Below are 17,262 nucleotides of genomic sequence, written 5' to 3'. Positions count from 1 at the left end.
GAGTGAGAGAGCAGCTGTGGTGCAACTCAGCTGTCCACCTGAGTAAAACCACCACACCCCCCTACCACCAACCATGTCCAAGATAAACATAATAATCTCCTCCTCAACATATCTCTAGCATTCAGCATTTTTGACTATAAGAATACTGTCAGAACAATCAAAATCCATGGCAATATGTTAAAATTGTCAGGTCATTCCAGAAGCTATGCACACAGCCAAGCACTAATTGGAAACTACATCTACACAACCAGACTCTCCCACTTGTGGCATACCACAAGAAACAAGCCTTCAGCTTTTCTGCATGCATTTTTCTAGAATGTGCAGATCTGCTTTCCTTCAACACAGCCAAGAGCCTTTACCTGCTGCTTCTGCAGTGAGAGCACTTGTTAAATATTTCATAAGGGACTTCTCTGATTTCAATATGCTGTCTTTCCTATCTTAACTCTTTTTTTTATTATTATTATTTCAATCAGCTGAATAGTATCTTAGAGCTTTTACAATAATAAAATCTGTAATAGTTGTCTGCAAATTAAAGATATAATACCAGACGACTAAATAAGACAACATGGCCTCAACAACCACACTGTGCCCATCAGAGCTCTTTAGCAAAAGCTGCCATGACTCAATTAGGGACGTTCCATTACAACTTATGTCCATAAACGTCAAAGCACATTGTATTCTTTCAGGGTAACTCAGGCACTACAAAATCCCTCTGAAGATGGCTTCCACTTTTCTATTAACCTGATTTGTTGGAAAGAAACATTTTCCCTCATTAACAACACGATTTGTACAATTGTAAAAGGGGATTTTTGTGCATCATACTTTTTACAGCATTTAAGATGTTAAGCTTTTCATTTTTTCCATTTTGCCATGATATTCCAATTCATCACTGAAGAAGTCCTCAAAAGCAAGCCACAAGGAAACCAATATTTCAGGTTCGAATTTATCTTAGAGGGGTACATTGTACATTGCCAAAGGAAGCAGCCAAAAGTAAAAGCAAACTAACGTGGCTGGCTAAAGATGAAAAGGCACCACACTGAGCACAAGTTATTTTGGTATGGTAGGACACTGTCAGAGCTGCAGAGAGGGAGATAACAGCTCTATGAAGCACAAACCTGAGAGCTTGCAAAAGAAAATTTTTATTATACAAAGTAGTTAACTGTGATATAAAATTTTACATATGCTAAATAAATATCACTTTTTTTTTCTGTCACTACAATCTATACTACTCAGCAGTGCTTGATAACCTTATGAGGTCCTATTGCCAAATAGCATGCAATTAGGAAGTCAAAATTTTGTCATAAAAACGTGTGCTTTACTACCGCCTGAACAATTTTCTATACATTAGTCCAAATTCCATACATTGTACTTTTTAAGAGGTGTATCTATATCTCTAAAATAGATAGCTGATAACGTAAACTATTTTTAAAAAATCCTTTAAAATAGTTTCTGTATGTTTAAGAATTAAAGCAAACATCAGCAAAGAAAGGGGCACAAGCAGGCTTGACCCACCTAGGGTATGATGTTCTGCTGTGCAAGAGCATCATATCAACTGCTCCTCAGTGCAGCTTCCCACCTACTGGGGAAGCCCAGCAACTCTAAGCAAGTCTCCGTGATGTTTCATATCACTTAACATTTTGGAAATCCAATTGTTAATGTTTCCAGCAATAACAGGAATCTCTGTAATTTCAGGTTAATTTCTAAATTGGTGGTGAAACATTCGACTGTAAGCACTTGTAAGTAGTTTAAAACACTTGTGTTTAGGCTGTTCCCAGTATCTACAATGTTTTCTTATAAATCTAAAAATCAGCTAAGCATTTAACAGTATACTTTATCTAACGATCTACTGTCCAGAAATGATTGAAAAGATGTCAATCTACAATACGCAATGCTTTAACTAAATACTTATCTTTCCTAGACATACTAAGATTGAAATTCATGTAATTTCCTAAATTCTTTTTCTACTTGTCAGCTCTATAATATTTCAAAAAGGGTTAGATTCTACTTAGATGAAATATCAGAACTGTTTAAATTTAATTTACAGCATCTTGTACTTAGACCCACATTTCTAGAAGCATGTAAGCATCCTGTCAAGATCATAATATAGTTGCTGCTTTCATAGTTGAACTTTCTGTATTATCCATTTGAAAGGAACTTCCAAGTTACTTCCAAGTATCAAATAACTGAGTTACTCCACAGCTTACTGACCTTCTTCCAAGAAGCAGACTACTGCAGCATATGAATCAACGTTACTAAAATTCATACTACAAAATCATTACAATGCCTGTATTATTTAAATTATAGCACTTACTTCTATTGGGAAAGATTAATTATATGCCAAATGAAGAAAAAAAGTGATGGAGATACTATTCTAGAACAGTTCCATTGCTGGATTCCCAAAGACTGACTACTTTTGTACATGAGACATGAAAAATCCCAAACTCAGGATCTCAGGAATAGCAGCTCGCACAGCCTATCCTCAGTTGTCACTCATGTGAGTGCATATATCTAAAATTTCACAAGCAACTCTGACTATCTTGTTTTAGCATACATGACATACATTTTATTTAATTTAAATATTGGTATTTTGGTATGCCTCCCTAGTCATAAAATGCCAGCACAGTATAATTTCCTAAGTCTCAGCACCAGGGGGACAGATGAACTAGTCAGTTCAGGTTGCTCATCTTCCACATAGGATCTGAGTTTTGGACAAAAACAGAAAAAGCATACTGTATCCCATGAAATAATTAATAGCCAGCTTTAGCATGAATCATTTCTAATTATACATTATTGCAACAGGAATTTCAGCTGTTCACTGCACATGTTTTCAAATAGCTCAATAGACATACTAAGAAACAGAGTTGGAATGAAACTCCACAGAAATACTAATCCCAGAGACTTCAGTGTGGGTGTCAGGGTTCGTCAATTTTATGTGTTTTTAGAAGTGCGTGCATGTGTAAAAAAAAATAAAAAATAAATCGAAACAACAAAAAAAACTCAGGTCTGAAAAATGTGAGCAGAAGAATGATGGCATCTTCATTACTCCAACTGTAGGTGGGCGTAAGTAGTCAAGGGGTATTTGTAGTTGATCTTATATATGTTATCCATAAGTTTCCTTGAAGATGAACAAATAAGCATTCTTTCTGAAATTTTAATACCTGTTTAATTTCTATTGATTTTTACTCAGGAGCCTTCATTTATAAATAGACACCTGAAATTTGCCAGTATTTTCCACAAAGAGTTTTATTTCTTCCAGAAATGACAGTATCTTTTGTAACTTAACACCTCTGGTATTACTTCTCAAATCATAATATATTGTCTCCTGGTGAAGAAAAACTACATCCTCACCAAAATGGTCTATGTTGGTAGAATTTCTTGAAGAACAGTTTGCAATATCAAAACCAGCATGACCTCCATATCAAATTAGTTTCTTCCTACATCTACTAGCTTTTCTACTTTATAAACAGTTGGGCAGGTATTTCTGGAAAAAGGCTATGAGATCAAAGAAAAATTAGGGTTGTTTGGGTGCCTGGAAAGTGGGGAAGAGGAATTTATCACCTCTGATGATGGAACCTTTAATTTGTTTACCTCCACTCAGTCCAGCTACAGACCTTGACCCCTTTCACCCACATCACATTCCCACTTCTAACTCCTGGATTCCAAAATTTCTGGAGTAATCTGTAACAATTGTTATTTCTCCTTTAAAAAAAACAGGACCTAGGACCTGTTTCTACAGAGCTTCTGTGCAGATCAGCAAGTCATTTTCATCAGGTAACAAAGATTTTTTTTTTTTCATATGCATCACAAAGCAGGCCTAACCTTCTGCTAGCAGATGTGTGCCATACTTATTCAAGCTACATCTTATTTAATGGTGCTTTTCACTACCGTCTTTCTGTTATTCAGTGGTTCAGACCATCATACTAAGACCATAAAATTCATTTTAACAGTAAAATTTGATGTATTCACCCTTACAAAGATCACCTCTGCTCTCAAACTGGAATTCCAACACATGCAAGCTTGGGACCCACACTAAGACTTTTAGCAATGTATCTCTCCCACTCAGTAACTGTATTCATGCAGGAAAGAGCATCTCCTTTCCTTCCTCAAATTTTCCAATAGGAATTACAAATCCCCTCATTCCAAGCCTCCTCATGAAGAATTGTCTCTGTAATGTAATATGGTATAGTTTACATTATGAATCTTATTGATTTCATTGTGACAGCAGCCAGGATTTGAAATGAGGACATCCGAAGTATCCACAGTAATACCAGCATACACTGCAATCTCCAGCCTCAAAGAAGTTTGCTCTTGTCTTTGAACATATTCTGTGGAATTGTTTATTCACAGAAACAGCATCTAGCTAGATGTTACTGAGTGTTGCAATATACTGTAAAAACTCTCCACCTATCACTTTGCAGTCCAGAACACAAATAAGTAATGATGGTGGAAAAATCTACGCCACCACACTCCATTCATCAGAAACAAGAAATTCCAAAGTCCAGAGCTACAAAGGAATATTGTGGAAGAAAGGATGCCTCCAGCCACACACTTCACTCCTCTTCAAGCAAACAGGACCCTGATTTAAGTACATTGGTACATTTGCTGTTTAATCTGCTTGAAAGCAGATTAAACATTTATCAAATGATAGTGAAAGCATTATCATATGAACTAATAAAGAAAAAATACATATATATATTCAGTACAACCCCCAAATATAGATCATCCAAACTGGTAGTTAAACTTCTAAGACTGGGATTAAATATCAGTTATCAAAGGATAGCTCACCAGAAGTGGAAGACAAGACCGTACTTTTCTGTTTCTATTAAGATGTTCAATATTTTAATGCAACTTAAAAGAATACTATGCCAATATACCACTTTGCATAGCTTGTTGTTTTTTTTTTTGTTTTGTTTTGAAAATTCTAATCATTGATCAGGAAAATTACAATGACTTTAAGCAACATATATCAACAGGCATCACTGGAGCTATTCCTTGAATGACCTTTTTAAGCTAAAATAGAAAGAATTTCCATTGTTGTATTAAATTTTGAAAATACTAACCAAACAGAAAGCTTGGTATTCCTCAATGCAGGTAGTGTAGGAATAGGCTTAGCTGCATTTTTTTTTATTTTTTTTTTTAAAGAAGAAAATATGTAAAAAATTTGTGCATATGCATACACGTGTATGTATTTACACACACACATTGAAGAGAGATGTCTAGTTCTCCTAACCAGAAGTAAGTGGTCAAAAACTCAACAGAAGACCAGAAAAGCAACTCTGATGAATTAACAGGCATATGCATTAATGATGAAGAAACTTGTGTTTCAGCATCAAATACAACAGAATGAATGGGTACCTTAAGCTCTAACATGAAATATGAACACAGTATGTCAGCTGCAGTAAAGCTACAATGACCAAGACCTCAGAAAAAACAAACACATACATACCTTCACTACAAAATGGTCTTTTGATGCCAGAGAAATTCACCGTCTCATGCAGCGTTTTTTCCTCTTGACAGTATTCACAGTATGTAACTATGCAGTGCAGTTTCTTATAATCATCAGAACATGCTCTGCTGCAGAACTGATACACTTTGTTCTAAATGCAAAATTGCAAAGCATCATGAAGAGGGTTAACATTAAATTTTAACATCTGGGAATTGCAACTTTAAATAATAGTTTGCCTTTAGGACAAAACTGTTATGTGCCATGTAAATAGATGAGCAAGCACACAATTAAAGTATGACTTCTGCTGCTAAAAACAAGTAACTCTTTCTCAGGCTCATAGTGAGTCCTACAAATGTGCTGACAAAAAGTCAGCATTTCATATGAAAATGCAAAATAGGAAAATATGCCAATTGACTTATCCAGAAAAATTATATTGCAGTTATAGGTTTAAACTTTTGTAAACACTTCACCATTCTAAAAATAGTGGGGGAAAAACAAAACAAAACAAACAAAAAAACTTACCTCCCATTCCAGTACTTCTGGCTTTGAACAAAAAGAACTTTTGCAATAATTGCATTTCAACTGAATATCAGTGGGAGAGACAAACTGACCATTTGTTGAAGACTGCACACTGAGAGTCTGAAAAACAAAAATATATACATATACATCACAAAAAAATAGTTACTTTTAAATTGTGGGTTTTTTTCATTTAACCCACATTGTTTGAAAATCTAGGAGTTTATAAATAAAAGTCAGCAGCATTTCTAGGCAAAAGCACAGCAGGTTAGTCTCTTCCCTTGACATCTTAGATTCTCCAGTCTTGAAACTTCACCCTCTCTTTCTCAGTATTTCTTTTATCTTACCTTTCTAATGTCTGCCATTTGAGACTATAATGCATAAATAGAAAAAAAAAAAAAAAATCTCCCAAAATTGAACACCTGTTAATCACAAAAGATGTATTTTCAGAAAACTATAATTCACAGCTTGCCTTATTTTGGTCACAGAATTTCAAACAAAGACCTACAAAAAATATTTTCAAATCCAAACCTGACCAAAACAGATTATCATCACCTTACCTAATCATATCACTTCAAAATACAAATACTACAGTGAAAGGCCTTCAGCAATAATTTGAGTAAATGCAGGGTTTAAGATTAAGAAAAAAACTAGCTAACAGTCCTAGCTGGCCCTCAATCATTGTGGCTGGAAGATGCAGCCATTTAAATACCTAAGCCCTAAACAAAGGTTTTCAGATCAAGAAAAATAATATAGATTTCATGCAGGAATGAGAATTTAATTCTGTAACTGAATAATTCACTTAATGTGTTTCTGCAGCAATCAATAGAACACAATTTTATTGCACTTGCAATCTTCCAGTAGTTTTTTTATAAATCTCCCAAGACAATCTTTTGCATATCCTTAGATCAACCGACTACTGGAATATTATCCATGCAACTTTCAAGACAAAGTCTGAATAAGCAGTGATCACGGATGCCCAAAGAATCCAGAATATAAATTTCTTATATCCATCTTCTCTGCAAGCTTTGCAACAAGACATATTTTTAGAGACATTCTCTTCACATGAGATGAAGAGGTAGTAACAAATCTATATTAGTGAAAATATAAAACATTTCTGTTACAGGGTACTTTGCTTCAGGCTGCTGTGTTACTAAATCTTCATCTATACTAAAAAAATAAATTGTGTGAAGACTGGTTATTGATGTAAACCTTCACATAAGCAGGCCAATACTGCTGAGTGTTAGCCTGCAGAGCCAACAGTATTGGTTTATGCAGATGCACCACTTCTGCATCAGTTTACAGATGTTAAGTAGTCATACACATTTCCCAATCATGGCCAGAACCCTAGAACCAAACAGCAGAAAACACGTCACATTTATCCCAATGGTCCATTATCCTATAACAGCTTGAAGTCTGATGCCTACATACTGCATTTACCCGTTTTATCCCTCTATATCCTGCAAACCTCTCTGCTGTTGAGAGAGATTTACTAGATTTTGGCTGCTCTAAACAGGTTGCTGAAGACTTGTACTAACATAGAAGCCACAAAGGCATTTTGACATCAAAAGTCCAACCTCTATATTTCTCCATTTGTAGGTTTCCCCAAAAAGCAAACACCATTCTCAACACATGCTGCCATATGGATTATGTAATTGCAATGAAAGCCCTAGAAGCTCTAGTTGAAAACAAAGGGAAATCAATAAGCAAGTACACCCATCACACCAGTTTAGATACGAAGGAAATATTTAAGAACTAGCAGTTGTGACGACCTGTAGCACACTAAAGATAAAGGGAAGAATGAAGATGAAATATATCAAGCGCTCACAACAAGAACAGCAACTGTATTTTTCCATGTCTATAGTTGCGATTAAATGTGGTACTGCAAAACCCTATCTTGAGGGTTACAGCATAAAATACTGGGTTTTGCTGTTTTCTGATGTATGGCACTTTCAACTTCTTTTCCCTTTTGCTGTGGTAGAAATGTAGGCCCTACCAAGTCTAGGAGACTGGTAACTGAAGAAAAACAAAAGCTGAAGATAAGAGAAAATGGAATTTTAGACTGTTAAAAATTCAAACTTGTTTTAAAGAATATTTACACCTAATTATAGATAAAAGCTAGCTATGTCATTAAGCATTACTGCTTCTAAAACAAAACCAGGTTTGTTGGTTGTTGTTTTTTTAATCATAAACTTCTATGGTCAAGTAAACATTTTCTACATAAATCAGTAAAGAACTGAATTCACATTACTGATAGCTATAAAACAAGCAAAAAATAGCTGTTAAACCAAGAGTTAATCACAACATGATTTAGTTGCCTTCTTAAAGTTCCCATTATGCTGCAATTAAAGGCTGCTTCTGCATAGTATTTTAATGAGTCAAGATGTCATGCATGTAGCATCATCCTGTCTTGCCTCTAAATTACAAAATGCTTAGAATAGAGAATATCTTTAGGAATTATCTGGAAGCATTCTTACACGAAAGAATCGATGAGATCACAAATTTGTTAAAGTCTTTCACAGATCACCTTGAACATCAAGGATTTATTGATGTTATGCTTTACTAAAGATATATTTGAGATCATGTGTGCGCGTATGTGCACATATGCACATACATCCTTAAATGGAATCTTAAATTCAATCCCCAAATAGTTATCTTTAATTTGGCTTTTCTTGAGCCTGAACAACAAGAGCATGGAAAGTGCCAAGCAAGATTAAATATCATTATAAAGCCGTTTTCAGGCTTCAATGCAACCACCACAAACTGCTCTAAGCTGTCAAATTACAGCTGAACGATAGACAGGCACAGCTCAGAAGTCTTCTGAGCAGACCAGTGTAGAAGCACAGATTCTGGCCTGCCCCTGTCATTACCTGCAGCAATAAGTGACAGAGGTGGTATCCTTGCTCATAGCAATACAAAATCAAATTGTGGAAACATTTCTGTGTGTAAAGGTCTAATAGGCAGCCAAACGTTTTTCTTTTACTAGTTCAGGAAAAATAATTTTGTAAGAATTAAATTGTTCTTTGTTAATATGAAGAAGAAGCAAATATATATGAGGCAGGCACCCATATGGACTGTATAGACACCCATATGGCATCACATAAACTGTGCCACGGGGAAAGTTAGGGGCAATAAATTAAATAGGGAGGGAACTACACACTCCCCTTGCCCTCACACATACAGAACTTCAACCACCGCACGGAACCCTCAAATATTTGTTATTACGATCAGATCTGAAACATTATTTCTCTAAAAAGCATGCCAAGCATCCCCCACATGCTTCCCATTTCAGAGAGACAGAGAGTGAGACAGAGATGTAAGGAATCTGAGAAAGAACACTTACAGACATCATAATGATGGTAAGGGAGAGATCAACACAACCATGGAAAAACAGAGAATAACCTGCTAAAAAATGTACTTTTAATTCTTACACATACTGGTTCTGAAACTCTTCAGATATATCCATAAATTGAAAAATAAAAGCTTTAACAATAGTATTCTGAGAACTTTGTATAGACTTGTGGTTTGGCAAGATAGCTTGCGTTTTAAGACATTTATACTTGTACTTTTGCTAACTTGGGTAAGACACTTGTACCACAGCCTCCATGTTCACAAGAAATAAATTAGCAGTTTTATTTTTCCTTAAGAGACAAGTTCAGCACAAGATCTTCAACTGACCCAGTAAAGTTACTGACAGCAAAACTGGATTTAAACAATACAGTTTTGGAGCAGTTCTGTACTTGAATCTCCAATAACATCTTCCAACATGAGCATAAAAGAAGACAAGATAAAGTCCCACTGCTCTAATACCAACTACCAAACAGCAATCACATTGGCCAGGCTATTTTCCCTTTTTTACCCTCTTTATTACAGGGATGAATGCGTTGTTTGCACAACGAGGAATACAGATATAGATATAAGTTGCACAACAAGTAACTCTGCTGAATCTCTCAAGCGTTTGAATAGATTAAAGCAACAATTATCTATAAACATAAGGTTATGCATAAGGTAAAACAACAACCAACCCTAAAACACTGCAACCAAATTAGGCATTTAAACGTTCCAACCCATCTGTAAACCAAAAGGAAGCTTTTGCAGAAGGAAGACACAGAGCTTGAACAGCAATTATTCCGCTGTGAGAAAGGCAACTTCTAACAAAGAAAAAAGTACAGGAAAAACAGGCACAGTAAGAGAAAGGGATGAATACAATGCCAGAAAAAGTACAAGAAAAAGTATCTTCATTAGTAAAAAGTGAAAAACGTGGAGAATCATGATAAAGCAGTTTCTGTTGTTGCTGTTGTTTTGTTTTGTTTTCCTTTTTTCAAAAAGATCATTGCAGAAAGCATTCCAATGTGACTAAATGGAATAAATTGTGATCTCAGTTTAGGTCCAGTTCCTATGTGTCACTCAGGTATAAGCCCCCCCCATGGGAACACAGAGTCCAAAGCACACGTTGCAGTATACTGTCCTCTCCATCTAAATACTAAACAAACAGAAGCAGCAGTTCTTATATTACCAACTTTTATCTAATGGTGAATATAATTTTATTCTTCTAGACAGTGAACACATGAAAACCATCAAAAATCAGAATCGAATAGAGAAGATTAGCCGAGCGACCACCTAGCTGTCCTTGGTGCTGCTGAGGACTCACGGATTGTACGCTACAACTTTGAGGAGAGACTTCCACATCTTACTGAAACTATAAAAAAAAGTATTAGCCAGGTCTCAATAAGACCAAGAACCCACAAAGGCATCACTGATCTGCTGTTATATTCAACAGTGTTGCTAAATATTGATTTATCTGCAAATCCAAGAAGGCCCAGGTTGTACTTGTCATTCACTACCTTTATTTTTCTGCCTCATAGTTTTCATTTTGAGCACTCTTGGGGCTGCAATCAATTGTAAGACCACGTAGAATGAAGTAGATGCTGAATGAGTTTGCAAGAAGTCCAACAGATTTGTCATTACCTACTAACAATCCACATCTATTTTGTTAATCAGTTCCATTTAGATCGCACTGACAGACATCTACTAAGTTGGTTAGGACGAAAGCACAAGAACAGGGCAACATGTTGGAGGTCCCATCCAGGGAATGTTAAGGAAGCAATTAAGAGACTGACTTGCTTTCCAGTAAACTTAAAAGTTTCATGACAAATGGGTTAACCCTACATGGGTGTAACTGCTTCCTCACATGGTGTTGAACAATTATCAATCAAACAGCACACATTTGGGGAAGCTCTTTTTACATACACAAATTGAAACAGTGTATTTGAAACATTCTTTGATCATCTACACATTAATCGCTACAACTCATTTTGCAAATGCTTTAACTAAGTCATATTAAAAAGATGACATTTTTAAAAAGTGTATCAGCCTCTTACAGCATGCCTACCATAAGGCTTGCAACAATCCAATTTCTGGACGTAATTTAAACAGCTGGTTTCATCCATAAAAGTTGTAATGACTTAGAATATAATTTTCCATTTCAGAGAGTCACTATTCCCCATGTCACAAACCTTTTTCAGCACAATATCCAACATGAGAATGTTGTTACTGTATTTAGCATAAAAGAGATGAAAATTGATGGTTATCAATGCACAGCAGCAAAACTCATCTCTGTATTGAGGCTGGCATGGGAAAAATAAGATGAGTAGTGGTATTGCTTTGGGTTCACTTACAGCATCAAGGAGAAATGGGTTATTATTATCCTGTAAGTTTAAGATAGTAACTAGTGTTATTATTATGAAACAGCACTTTCTAAAGAAATGGTTACGAGCCAGAAGCATCTGCTATGTTAATCGTAAGTCATAAGCACATACGTAAAAGCAAGCTTGCTTAATACGCAAATATTTAACACAAAGACAGGTACACAGATATTTAGGGAGGAAAATATTTAACACAACAGCTAACCTGAAATTTAGCTACACAACTGGAACTGCAAAAGTTGTACAGTTTTCCATCAGGCATTGTGGCTTGATACTGAGGTAAAGAGTTTCGTTTACAAAAGTGGCAAATAATTTCCATACCTAAAAGAAAAACGTAGTTTACAAATAAAATAAGTATAAAATAGTAACACAAAAAAATACTGGGTTACAGGTCAGCTTTTCAATGTAAAAAGCTAAAATTTTTCTGTTTTCCAGCCAGCTTCAGTAAGTCACATAAAACAAAAGAAATTTATTTTTTTTTTAATTCTGCCATTAAAGCTAAGCACTGCATGTGAAACAGCAACTTCTACAACGTTCAGTAGAGCATTTTCATCTTAAGTTTGATGAATTAAGATCTATGTCTGCTTTGCATACTGAAGAACATAAGTTTTGAATTGATTTACTCATTCCTTTCACCCAGATTAAACAGTTTACCTAGAGAATGTTTCTATACAGTATAACTACCTCTATCCTTCTGCAAAAGAAAAAGTTATCAATTATTGTTTGAGGAGATAAAATGGGGTGGCACAAAGACAATAAAATATTATTTCACGTGTGTGGAAGTTGCATTGCCATTCTGTGGCAGAGAGCACTTTATGTTGCAACATTTTTTTCCCCCCTCCGGAGACCTTAAGACAGATGAACTGTTTCAGAAATCAAGCAAAAATACTCGTGGGGAAAATGACCCCTCATGGATCCATCTACTAATGTTCAATATACGATAATCTTTTCGAAATCTACATTTAAAAACCTATTAAGACTCTAAAACTCTGCAGAGATTCATTCTAAAACAAGTTAACCCACCCCCACTGTTCAATCTTGGAAAAAAAAAAATCAGGTCTACTCTTATCAGTGACGAAAATCCAACATCCTTGTCACTTACTTTGTGATTTTGGATATTTTGATTTTTGTGTGTTCATGCATGCAGTTGAGCAGTATGGCTCCATATATCCATTAGGTCCTATGCACTGAGTCATGTCAAAAAACCTGCACTGAGCTCTGCAGCCAGTACAAGATGTTAATTTGCCATATTTCTAAAACATAAAACAAAGCAAAACAATGCATTAGTTAAAACCATGTTCGGCTTTTGTTTTTAAATTAGAGTATAACAAACAGAAACTTATTTATTTCTGCAGTTCTCTCCCCCATCAGAACCTTCCTATACTGTCATTTTCTCAAGTGTAGTCAGCACTTGTTTCTCCCTCCTGGGACCTGGCTAAAACTACATTTCTGTGTAAAACCAAAAATAAATAAATATTTTAAAACTACCCACCACCTACAAACTGTGATAAGAGTATATGACAAGTTCTGCTGAGTTGGAGGGCTTGAAACGATGTTGTTTCTCTCTCCTTCATGGTTATATGGACAATGGTTTTATGACAAGAAATGGGAGTTTGGCATGAGGAAGGATAAATAATGGTGCTAAACTTGGAAGAAACAAAGTTGCACTCTCCCCCAAATAACATCCTTAATGTTATCACGTATGAGTTAGTTGCAGCAGTTTCTTGGTAACAGCACTATTTGGAGAACTTCTCTAGCTTCTGCAGTCTTCTAGTTCTAGTCTACCAGGCAGGGGAAATACACTGCAGAGTTCCTATACTCCTCATTTGACCCAGTGAGGAACCATGACTCCCATTAACCTGAAAACAGACTCAGTTCTGACATCTCTCAACACAGCAGTCAGTCAGTCAACAGTGTCCCACAAAACAGAATAATTGTTATATAAAAAGCATGGAGAAGTTGCACTGAGCAGAAATACCAGTGACAAAGTGAGTAAACAAAAATTAGTAGTTTTGACCTGCCACATCTATTATTTACCTAACAGTGAAGTATGTAGCCCATACACCATAAAGCCAGTTTCAGTAAAAATATCGAAACATCCTCCCTGGCCACAGAAATTTATAAAGGCTTTGATAGCAATCACAATAATTCTCAAATTTGAACAATCACGAGTCTCAGATCAGACAATCTCTTCTTATTGGGTATTAGAAAATACCCTTCTGACTCTTTGGCATGAAAGATTTCTTCCTGCCTTCTGTTCAGGAATGATTTTGGCATTGCCTCTCCTCTTTTTCAAGGTTTAAGGGGAAAAGAAATGCAAAGAATCTTTCACATCTGCTCCACCTTGATTGAAGTAACAGAAGCTTAAGTGGCTATCTTTAGTCTTCCCACCTCTACACATTTGAGAACTAGCTAAATCCAGTCTCACAAACACAGAAGACACTTAGGGTAGCATAAGATGACATCTTCCCTATATTAAAAATGCATACATGTAAACATACAAGCTTATGCCACAGATTGGGTGTAGCATCTTGCACAGACTAGCAAATTTTCAAGATACCTCAACAACTTCAAAATTTGCACAACACTTTGATGAAATCTTTGCTGTGTATTTCCTCCAAAAAGGAATCTGTGCCAAGCTAGCAAGCTTCTACCTAGAGAAAAATATTTTATATGGGTCCAGGATCCTTCTTTCCCATTTTTTTTTTCTTTAAAAATGTTCCCCAGTACCTGCTAATCAATCCTCCTAATGAGCCACAATATTGGAAAAAATCACACTAGGTACCAAGAGCTAAATGCACTAAATGCAACCATTGTACTGTTCTATGAGCTGCAGCTATTCCACCACTATTCACTCATCTCCTCTGGCATGCTGAGAAGACAAAAGTAGAAAATTGAGAATCCTTCAAGTTATACCATGTATATAGGAGATCACACTTTATATAAGACTTCTCTTGAAAAAAGTTCAATGAACAACAACTGTCAAAAAATCTGCACACACATATAGCCTTGGTACCTCTAGAACAGAACAAAATATAAATCTAGAAGCACTGGTACAAATATGCTGACATAGCTTAACGAAGAGCATCAAGGAATATGATCAAAAAACAACGTACAGGCAGGTGGAGCTCTCACAAGTTCTTGGTCTGAAATAAAAATCAAAGCCATAACAACTTTATATCAAGATGAAAATATAATATATTATAAAAGAATTTATAGTAAGCTGAACAGAGTGCAACTGGACACAATTCACTGTATCAAAGTACTTCATGTTTGGACAAAACCCCTTGGAAGTAGAAAAAGCATTTGCTAACCAACATCTCAATACATCAGAATTTAACTGGTATCAAGGAAGGCTCATGCACATGAAGTACAGTGCACTACCCCGTCCATTATTTCTGCATTTCAAACATCCTTGTAATACTGGAGTTTACTGATTTGACACTAGATCTTTCAGATGCTTGTTGCTTTTAAGTCTATTTTACTATCTGTTAAAGCTACCAAATCTAGATCCAAAGTATCAATTTGCTTATAAATATTCCAAAATTAGAAAGGCAGGTTTTTTTTTTTAACTTTTTTTTTTTTTTTTTATCTGCTGAGTATCCATTGAACCTTAAACTACGCTAGCAGTACAAAGACCATGAGTTTCAGCAAAAGAAAAAATCAAGGATGCAGAAGATTCTCTCACGCTTATTGTTACAGCACTTAAGAGAATTTAAGCATTTCTGTATTACTAGCAACTTCAACATACGTTGTTACAGGAGTGAAGGGGGGACAGCTGTTAAGGAAAAAATAAAACTTAAAAGGCTCCAAACCTCTTCAAATTTATCGCTCCCAAGGACTCGTCATCGTGTCCTTCAAGCTGAACTTTCGGTGTATTCTTTTCAGCATTCCTCAAACTTCTAAATTTGAATATTAAAACCATTCAAAAACTAAAAAGTACAACACTGCTATAAAAGAAATTAAAGCAATGATAAAATACCTGAAAGTACTAATCAATCACCATTATACAGCTGCATTGCACTTTTTTTTTTTTTTTAGTAGTCCAACAGAAAGGCTTTCCCCATTGACAATATCAACAGGCATCCTTGTATTGTCCCATGTTTTTAGACAGCCATAACGCGAAACAAGAATTTTCTCCTGTTCTCAAGTGTGAAAAGTCAAGATGAGACTCTCCCCACAGTTTTGTACTCTCACATTCATCTCAATAGAATCACAGAATGGCTTGGGTTAGAAGGGACCTCAAAGATCACCCAGTTCCAACCCCCCTGCCATTGGCAGGGACACCTCACACCAGACCAGGTTGCTCAGAGCCTCATCTAACTTGGTCTTGAACACCTCCAGGGATGGGGCATCCACAGCTTCTCTGAGCAACCTGCGCCAGTGCCTTACTAACCTCTGAGTGAAGAATTCTTCCTATCCTCTAATCTAAATCTCCCCTCTTTTGGTTTAAAACCATTCCCCCTCATCCTGTCATCATCTGACAGACATAGGTTGTCTTCCATCTCTAAGAATTTGTAGTATTAATTTTAACCCATAGAAAAAGTAAAATTTGAGAATCCTTTCTCTGGAAGTATTCTTGAAGCTGGACTAAAGCAAACAGAAGCTTCATGGAAACTAAGTAGAACTACATTAACATCTTGGGTAGAAGAGCAATCACGAGGCATGGATTTATGGCCTGGATGCAAGACAAATTATGGTAACGACAGATCCACAGAACCAAGAATGGTATGAGGGTCACTACGACTCAGCTGCTGTCTTGTCCAAGATGAGAACTACAGGAAGTCATATGAAGCTCAACAGAACAATAGTAACACAAACAGAAGGAGGTTGTTCTTCACCTAACAAGGTCAGCAGAACTTCTTACTGAAGAGTGTCATGGATGTTAACACTGTACGTGTGCTAACTGCAGAAGCACTCAGATTCATTTTAAAAAGTGAATGGAAAGTTATTCAAGTTTTAAGTGATCCCTCGATCTAAAATCAGAAGTAAAAAAAAACAACATCATTTAGGACAAAATATCATAAATACACCCATCCTGTTCTTACTGTTCCCTGTATGCCCACCTACATACACTGCAGGCATTGCAATTCCTGCTCTGAACCAGTAGTTGTTTTCATTCTCTTACTACGTAAGATTTTTCTTTTTAGTTCAACTTGAATATTTTAACTCTTCATAAGGAAAAATGTGTTCAGAAAAAAGAAAAAGAAGAAAAATGTAAAGCTGTGTCAATGCTGTTAATGTATCATAGTCATGAGACAAAAAAACTTTACTGGTAGAAAGAAAAATGAAACAAGGAATACCAAAATCTTCATTATTGACTAAGAGGGAAGGAAACACAAAACACAAGACTTCATGATTTTATTTTAAACATCATTGCTTCATTCCAGAAACACAGCATCATGAACAGACCTCCAAAGGTCAAGTCCAACCTCCATCTCCAGATGGAGTCCCCAGAGCTGGCTGCCCAGTTCTTGTCAAATTTGAGTATGTCCAAGGATGGGCATTCCAAAACCTCTCTGGACAACCTCTGAGTATTTCACCACTGCCACAAATTTAAAAAATAAAATAAAAAATTAAAAAAAAAAAACTTGC

The 17,262-nt window shown here is 35.9% G+C and overlaps 1 protein-coding gene across 8 annotated transcripts in view; it reads right to left on the bottom strand.

Annotated features, from left to right (window-relative positions):
* The window catches only part of ZMYM2 (zinc finger MYM-type containing 2), a 90,702-nt gene that overhangs the window by 31,980 nt on the left and 41,460 nt on the right, over positions 1 to 17,262 (bottom strand). For 7 of the 8 annotated variants that reach the window (XM_084503522.1, XM_084503526.1, XM_084503523.1 and 4 more), the window contains 4 exons: positions 12,770 to 12,920; positions 11,873 to 11,988; positions 5,969 to 6,085; positions 5,447 to 5,597 (listed from right to left, as the gene is read on the bottom strand). In XM_084503522.1, the coding sequence (XP_084359648.1) occupies positions 5,447 to 5,597; positions 5,969 to 6,085; positions 11,873 to 11,988; positions 12,770 to 12,920 (535 nt within the window). The remainder of the gene's footprint in view (positions 1 to 5,446; positions 5,598 to 5,968; positions 6,086 to 11,872; positions 11,989 to 12,769; positions 12,921 to 17,262) is intronic. The other variant, XM_084503528.1, reaches the window with a different exon arrangement.

This window comes from Aythya ferina (assembly GCF_964211825.1).
Source record: "Aythya ferina genome assembly, chromosome: 1".
Taxonomy (NCBI): domain Eukaryota; kingdom Metazoa; phylum Chordata; class Aves; order Anseriformes; family Anatidae; genus Aythya; species Aythya ferina.
This window is presented reverse-complemented; position numbering and strand designations above follow the sequence as displayed.